The 8,775-nt window shown below is 25.0% G+C and overlaps 1 protein-coding gene and 1 pseudogene across 2 annotated transcripts in view; both read right to left on the bottom strand.

Annotated features, from left to right (window-relative positions):
• LOC105259131 (U6 snRNA phosphodiesterase) overlaps positions 1–8,775 on the bottom strand; it is a 35,103-nt gene extending 26,328 nt beyond the window's left edge. Inside the window, exons 1-2 of one of the 2 annotated variants that reach the window (XM_025415640.1) lie at positions 8,519–8,775; positions 7,935–8,083 (exon numbers count right to left, since the gene is read on the bottom strand). In XM_025415640.1, coding sequence (XP_025271425.1) covers positions 7,935–8,083; positions 8,519–8,616 — 247 coding nt within the window. In that variant the 5' untranslated portion in view covers positions 8,617–8,775. The remainder of the gene's footprint in view (positions 1–7,934; positions 8,084–8,518) is intronic. The other variant, XM_025415641.1, reaches the window with a different exon arrangement.
• Positions 956–2,233, bottom strand: LOC112637067 (annotated as a pseudogene).

Genomic DNA, 8,775 nt, shown 5'->3' with positions numbered 1-8,775 from the left:
AAAGAGCTAATAGCGGCGATAAATCTTCATAAATTGAGAACAAATCCATTAATCTTATTGGCAAGTTAAAGTAACAACCAATCTCTGTAAAATTAATAGATATTTCAATTATGTGTATATATGTAACCACCAAGTAATCACCCAGTAAACACTAAGTAACGGTAATATAATTATTAGTTATATTATTATTAGTTATATTATTATTAGTTATATAATAATAATTATATTACTGTTACTTAGAGTTTACTGGGTGGTTACTTGGTGGTTACATATATACACATAATTGAAATATTTATTAATTTTACAGAGATTGGTTGTTACTTTAACTTGCCAATAAGATTAATGGATCTGTCCTCAATTTATGAAGAAGATTTATCGCCGCTATTAGCTCTTTTGAGTTTATACTATCAAATACGTGACGATTATTGTAATTTATTGTAATTTATGCCTCAATGATGTTAGTAATAATATATATATTTGCAACATTATACGTACTTAAATAAACTGAAAAAATTGAATTATATATATTTTTTGTTATATTATATCGAAAGTAATTACTGTGATGATTTGACTGAAGGAAAATTCAGCTTTCCAGTTATTCATTCGCTTAAAACCAATCCTGATGATAAGCAAATAATGAGTATCCTTTATTAAATATTATTTCTTTATATTTTTTAAATTAACACACTAGTAACACATTTACTAAAGAAATGTAAGCAGCCCTACATTTCTCATCATATACATACACATATACAATTTTTAGATACTTCATAATTTTATTTATAATTTTATTATATATATGTTTCCTTAATAATGCCTGATAAAGATATTCTGAAACAATGAACGAAAGATATCGAAGTGAAACGTCATTGCATGAAATTATTAGAGAAATGTGGCTCTCTCAAGTATACAAGAAGCGTATTTGAAGAATTGGATATGAAAGCAAGAGCTGAGATTGATCGCTTAGGAGGCAATCCGTTCCTAATAAAAATTCTAGATGAGTTGAAGAATTGGGATAGCAAAGAAGCGTCCCAAGATCCCTTAACACGGATATTTTTATAAGAAAGAAAGTATACTCATACAGAGAATAATTGATATTAGATCCATTGAATATTTTTTATAGACATTAAGGATATCCACGAGTATAAAAGAATCAGTTATTAGAAATAGCTAACGGATAATTAGTATATATATATATTATATATATAGATCTACTAGTTATCTGTTAGCTATTTCTAATAACTGATTCTCATATACTCGTGGATATCCTTAATGCCTATAAAAAATATTCAATGGATCTAATATCAATTATTCTCTGTATGAGTATACTTTCTTTCTTATAAAAATGTCCGTGTTAAGGGATCTTGGGACGCTTCTTTGCTATCCCAATTCTTCAACTCATCTAGAATTTTTATTAGGAACGGATTGCCTCCTAAGCGATCAATCTCAGCTCTTGCTTTCATGTTCAATTCTTCAAGTACGCTTCTTGTATACTTGAGAGAGCCAAATTTCTCTAATAATTTCACGCAATAACATTTCACTTCGATATCTTTCGTTCGTTGTTTCAGAATATATTTATCAGGCATTATTAAGGAAACATATATATAATAAAATTATAAATAAAATTATGAAGTATCTGAAAATTGTATATGTGTATGTATATGATGAGAAATGTAGGGCTGCTTACATTTCTTTAGTAAATGTGTTAATAGTGTGTTAATTAAAAAAAACATAAAGAAATAATATATAATAAAGGATACTCATTATTTGCTTATCATCAGGATTGGTTTTAAGCGCATGAATAACTGGAAAGCTGAATTTTCCTTCAGTCAAATCATCACAGTAACTACTTTCGGTATACTATAACAAAAAATATATATAATTCAATTTTTTCAGTTTATTTAAGTACGTATAATGTTACAAATATATATATTATTACTCACATCACTGAGGCATAAATTACAATAAATTACAATAATCGTCACGTATTTGATAGTATAAACTCAAAAGAGCTAATAGCGGCGATAAATCTTCTTCGTAAGTTGAGAACAAATCCATTAATCTTATTGGCAAGTTAAAGTAACAACCAATCTCTGTCAAATTAATAGATATTTCAATTATGTGTATATATGTAACCACGCAGTAAACACTAAGTAACAGTAATATAATTATTAGTTATAATTTCTCACTCAATAATATAATTGTTACAGTTATATAACATGTATAACTTGAAGTTTGCTAAGTACGTATATATATATATATATATATATATATATATATATATATATATAATTTTTTATATGTAATTTTTAATATTTCATTAATATATTTATCAATTTATTCATTCAAGCATGTTAGTTAATTATTCAATGAGAATATAAAAAACAATTACATGATAATTTACAATTACATGATTTTTTCTTAATGAAAAGCTACGACACGATTTATATTATGAAAATGGCTTTCATTTTTACGTCCGAGTCATCGTTGTTGTGTAGCGTTTACATTATAAACAAATATATCCCCAATAAAATGTAATATCATAAATATTATACAATTAAATATTAAATCTTTATTTGATTATGATCCGGGCATGCCAAGTTTTCATAACTTACTTTGATTTAAAGATTGTGCGATTTAAAACTTGCGTAAAACGTTTTTTTTAATTATATGTATTATATAAAAGATGTTTTAGAAATTAAAAGAATTCTGATCCTCATTTAGTAATAATTTCTAATCTGTTCTGATTTGCGAAATGTGTGTAAGCAGATTAAATAAAATATTGAACTAGTGTCTGTTGTAAGATTTCTGCGAAAAAGATACAAGCGATTTAAGAAATTATATGATTAATTATATGATTAATTATTTAATAAATTATATATCTGTGTGCATACATTTTGGTATTACATACATATATAGATATTTATTATACAGTATATGATTCTCAGTAGTATTATCCAATTTTATCTGTTTGCATAAAATTTAAATAACAATATTTTACGTGTGTAAAAATCAAACTATTTCTGTCACACATACGCGCGAGATTTTCAACTTTACTATTTCCTACCATTTGATCGGTCATTTACGTAACAGAGATTCAATAAAATATATATTAATTAAAAAGAGAATAATGAAATATAGTATAAATAATATGTGCAATAGAAATATATTAATAAAGCAAAGGAAATTAATAAAGCAATTTCTTATAAAATACACACTTTTATAAGAAATAATATAAATAAGTTATAATTGCACGAAGAAATAGCGATTTGATCTGATATCATTACAAAATTCCGTGCAATAAAATGCTAAACTTTTTTTATACCATGTATAATTTTTTATCATATATTTTATATATATATATATATATATATATATATATTTTTATATATAATAATCGTTTAATAACTACTTAACAAGACCGTATAATAATGATAGCAATTAGACCGAGTGTTGACTATTCCGAGTCGTACATATAAAAAATACATGAAAATTAATACATGATAAAAAATTATACATGATAAAAAAAACTTTAGCATTTTATTGCACGGAATTTTATAATGATATCAGATCAAATCGCTATGTATTTCTATTGCACATATTATTTATACTATATTTCATTATTCTCTTTTTATTTAATATATGTTATTGAATCTCTGTTATGTCGTAAATGATCGATGTAATCAAATGACAGGAAATACAAGGTGGAATATTTTTTATGTACTTGGCATATTTTTTTAACCATTGTAAAGTTCTTTTTAGAAGGATATCACAACTTTTTGTAAAATTTTATATCCTTTTTACAAATTAATTTTTGAGAGAATATTTTTGTCAATTATTTTTAGAGATAATTTTTTTATTTTTGGAAATTGTTACTGTATGGTAAACAGTATCAAATATAAAATCGATCTATCTATTCTGAAACCCAATGAGAGTTTCAAAAAATATAATTATTATATTAGTCCTTTGTCCTTTATAGTAGACCTTTGAATCCACTTTAAATGAATTGGAATACGAATTAGTTAAATTTGGTGTCGCCGCGTAGCGGCAAGTAAAGAAACACATGTTATACATCTTCACTATGTTAAAATGTTGCTACAACATTTCCAAAGTATTATAAAATAATGTCTCCACATTATTTTTGCAACATTACTGCAGTGAGCAATTTTGTAACATTGCAGCAATGTTGATGCAAGCTTCTGTGCTGTATGGGACATAATATCTCCGCTGGATCTTTTAATATTTTTATTTTTATTATAATTTTATTTATTTAAAAAAAATAGATTATAGAAAATAAATTAAAAAATAGATTATGTTGCAAATACCAGTTAGGATTAAATTATAAGATCTAGGTTGTCGTCATCCTGAATGATGATTCCCGAACCATTATAACATAAGGGGAAATTATGTATTTCACACACACACACACACATTAAGGATCAAATCGGATATATTAAGGAAATCGATCATTTTTATATAATTATTTTGAGAGAACTATATATATAGTATGTATTACATAACAAAATGCATAAGGAAAAATGTATAAAAAAAATAAGCTATTATCTAACTTTTAATTATAAATCAAATATTAAATTATTAATGAAGCTCAACTTAATATAAAATTGATGGAACTAAAAATGTAAAATTATATAATATTACAATCTTCCTCTCTCTTTTAATTTAGTCAAAAATATAGAAAGAATAACTGATTAAAAAAGAAAAAAAACATTTTGTCTCATGTTTGTACTGTTCACTAATTTTCCTTTTCTTATAAGTACATACATCTTTTCCCATAAGATTCATTATCTTGTTTACGTGACCGACTATATATAATTTTCATATTAGAACTATGCATGATAACTAGATATTTATTAAATATCTATTAAATAGTTATTCTCGAAACAATTTGTTTATTGAAACAATTTATTTAATGAAAGAACATTTTTTATTAAATATCATCGAAGAAATGACTGAAAGTAAAATAAATAGATTATATAATATATGTGAATAATTTCGATCCACACATATTAAATTTAGAAAAACAGTTCCATTGTGCAATAGCAATTGTCACATCAGAAATAGTTCAATTATACAAGAAAATCTTATTTGCAGAGCTAATTGTGTATACAAAGAAAGTACATTTTGAAATATGCTTTAAAACATTAATTGATCCTTTCTATAGTCAAAAAAATTCTTAGAATGTTGGAACAATAATTTTGATCCAAAATTATTCACATGATATTTAATTTATTTATTTTACTTTCAGTCATCATTGCTTCGGTAATATCAAATAGAAAATATTTTTTTATTAAATAAATTGTGTTAAAAATAGCGATATTTACTTATCATACATAGTTCTTGTAAAATCTATAGCAAAATAATAAAGCTTATAAGCTCAAACAGTTTGTTGGACCAGAATCACTCACGTTCTTGTAAAATGTATCACGGGGTAAATAAGTTACGTTCTTCCATATGACACATGTATTCAAGAGTCTGGATGTAACATAATTATCATTCTTATTCTTGAATACATTTTTACAAACCATTCCCTTTGTTCAAAAAGTTTCAAGTAGTTTCAAGAAGTTTCCTATTAAGAAATTTTATTTTGCATTTATTAATTGCATTTTTTATTACAATTATTTTGTTATATTAGTTATCGTCGTATTATTTTTTTATATATTATTTTGTTTTTAATTCATATATTAGTCTTTCATTAGTATCATGTATCACATATAATTTTTTTCACCCAATCCCTTATTCTATTTCGCTATCAATAACAGATAAGTAATAGTTTGAGTAATAGTGGGAACTTGTAACATTGAGTGTTTTTCGAAATGCGCCAAAAATATACTGACAGTACAGAATACTGCTACTGCAATCAACAGTTCCGAAATTGTCTATAGACTGTGGCAGCAATGATAATCGGAATACATTTGTAGTATAGTAGATAACATGGATAAAGGAATAAATAGATGGATCGAGAGAGGCGCGGGAGAGGAGAGGAAGAGAGAGCTATATCTTGATAACGCGTAATAAATTTTATAGCAACAAAAAGGAGCGAAAGGTATTAAAATAGAAAAATTAACCATTTTAACTAATATAAAAAAATAACGTAAAAATATGTAATGACGTATAAAATGATATATTTATTAATGATATAAAATTATAGATTTATTAATGACATTGCTTTTTTTTTCAAACGTTACGAAAAATTTAGAAACGGCCAGTCGCCATATGTATTACTGAATTTGTATTACCTCGAAAATATGTGCGGAATCAGTCAGAAGTTAGCACCTCCTTAGGATCTATTTTCATTAAAATGGTAATAATTGTTATTCTCTTGCAGCACGCTGAAAACAATTTTGGAATGCGAAAACAGTACTGTCAGTTTTTTCAGCGCACTTAGGAAGACACTTAATATGATAAACAAATACATAAATTTAATACCCACATAGAAAAAATTGGATCTAATAGATATCTAAATGGCTATATAAAATCTATGTCTGCTATAGATAACTAGTAGATCTATATATGTATATATATATATCATGTACATATCCTTATCCATTAAGTAACTATCAAAGATATCTACTAGATATACACGGTATTATTCTCATATCTATATTTACATGCAAGAAAAACGGGCCACTAAATTTTAGCACAATTTTTTAACATATTTCATTAGAAATAAATCAGTGAGAAATCATCATACAGAGATGAAACAATTCAAATGAAACAACAGCTCAAATTAAAGCTTGAACATTTCTCTTAAAAACAAAAAATAAAACAAATTTAACATACAAAAAATGTTTTACAAAATGGCGTTGAAGATAGACTTTGAGAAATGGGAAACAAATTTTTTTAAAATAGTTGCATTGCTCAGTTGTATCAGTTTCTTGATACAAAAATGTATGAGTTTTTAAGCTCATTTATATCCTAACAAATTCATATTTTAATCAATTTTCTGCGATCTTCTTCTATAAAAAAAATGCTAAAATTTAATAGTCCAGTTGTTTTGCGTGTAACTGCATATTCACCAACTACTAAAGATATATTGGATATTTATATACATCCACATCGTGTCTTGTCACTAGGTGGTGAAAACGGGAGCACCTAACTCGAGAGTGGAATCCAATTAAGACAGTATATAACGCCGCGCACGGTATAAGACCCTCGAATCACGGCTTATCAAAGAGCGCACTAGTTCGAAGATTATTATAGTCGCATCTTTTCTATCTTTTATAAGGAGCTTCAGAACTCCAAAAATTAATTGCAGACGCTCACAAAATCGTAGACGAGTTCTGTTATATATAAAACATGGATATCCATGCAAAAATTCAATATATGAATGTCAATATATATATATATATATATATATATATATATATATATATATATGTATATATATATGAGGTTGGGTAAGTTTAAATTTTTTTTAAACTAAATTAAGTTAAAGTTAATGGGTTAAAAAATTAATTTAGTTATGTTAAAAGTTATACAAATAAAAAATTAACTCAATAAAAGTTACGTTAAGATTAAATTAACATTAGTTAAGATAAAAGTTAAAATTTTGAAAAGCATTATTTCATTTTATATTAAATTAGATTGTAATTTTAAAATTAGATTACTCTAAATAATATGAATCATCAAATAAATTTGGGTGGAAAGTTAATAAGTTTAAGTAGTTTGTGTTTTAAAAACAACTAGTTAAAGTTAAAAGTTAACTCTTTTTAAAATAACTAAGTTGAGTTAAAAATTATTAACTTTTTAACTTTTTTTTAACTTTTAACTAATCGACTAGTTATTACCCAACCATCTGTGTGTGTGTGTATATTATTAACATTAATTATAATAAATCAAGATGTTACTGTATTTAATTATTGCTGAATGATTTTGAAAATTATATATATATATATAGGAAATAAAATACTTGCAGTCTATGTAAACCAAAGTTGCCCAGTTACCACGTTCATGTTTGAAACTCCGTATCCGTCCATCATGATCTGATGGGTTATCAATCACTTCTTCATGTGTAACTCCTTTTAATGACAAAATACTTGCTGGTAAGGCTAGTCTAGTTTGTCTAAAATATATATTGAAGGATACATATAGGATATATTTGAAAGATATATATTTTGTCTCTGTATAATTTTTTAGAATTATATATAATAATATATAATTATTATATACAATTATTATATATAATAATTATTATATGGTATATCATATATATCATATATAATAATTATTTTATTATGTATATTACATAAGTTTCTAGAATTATATATAATAATGTCAATATACATAAACAATTTTAGTTTTAAAATAATAAGATGCTATATTATCTTCTAATTTCACCAAACTTAAAACGTGAGACTTATAGATTTTTTAGAATTATTTTATTATATTTTATCATATATTTTACTATAATCACGAAATCAAGACTTCTAGAAACTAGAATTAAGCAAAATTTAAATCATTTAAATATCTAGAATAATAATAAGTATGTTATATATACTTGTTTACAATTTTACTGTCATCATGCTTCTCATCGTCATCGTGCTTATCTTCGTCCGAGTCGGAAGAATATGTTTTTATTAAATGTAAACCAGCCATCTCTTCCAAATATAAAGATATTTATTATCACAATTTATTTATCACAAAATATAATGTCGTATCTGAAAATTACACACATAAATACATTCATAAAATGAATTTCGAGAGAAAGTGAAAGGTTAGTTCGCGTCGCATATTACATGCTCCAATTAGAGAGAA

This window comes from Camponotus floridanus, unplaced genomic scaffold, assembly GCF_003227725.1.
Source record: "Camponotus floridanus strain SB8 unplaced genomic scaffold, Cflo_v7.5 scaffold126, whole genome shotgun sequence".
NCBI classification, from domain to species: Eukaryota; Metazoa; Arthropoda; class Insecta; order Hymenoptera; family Formicidae; genus Camponotus; species Camponotus floridanus.
Note: the sequence above shows the minus strand (reverse complement) of the source record. Positions and strands in the feature narration are given on the sequence as shown.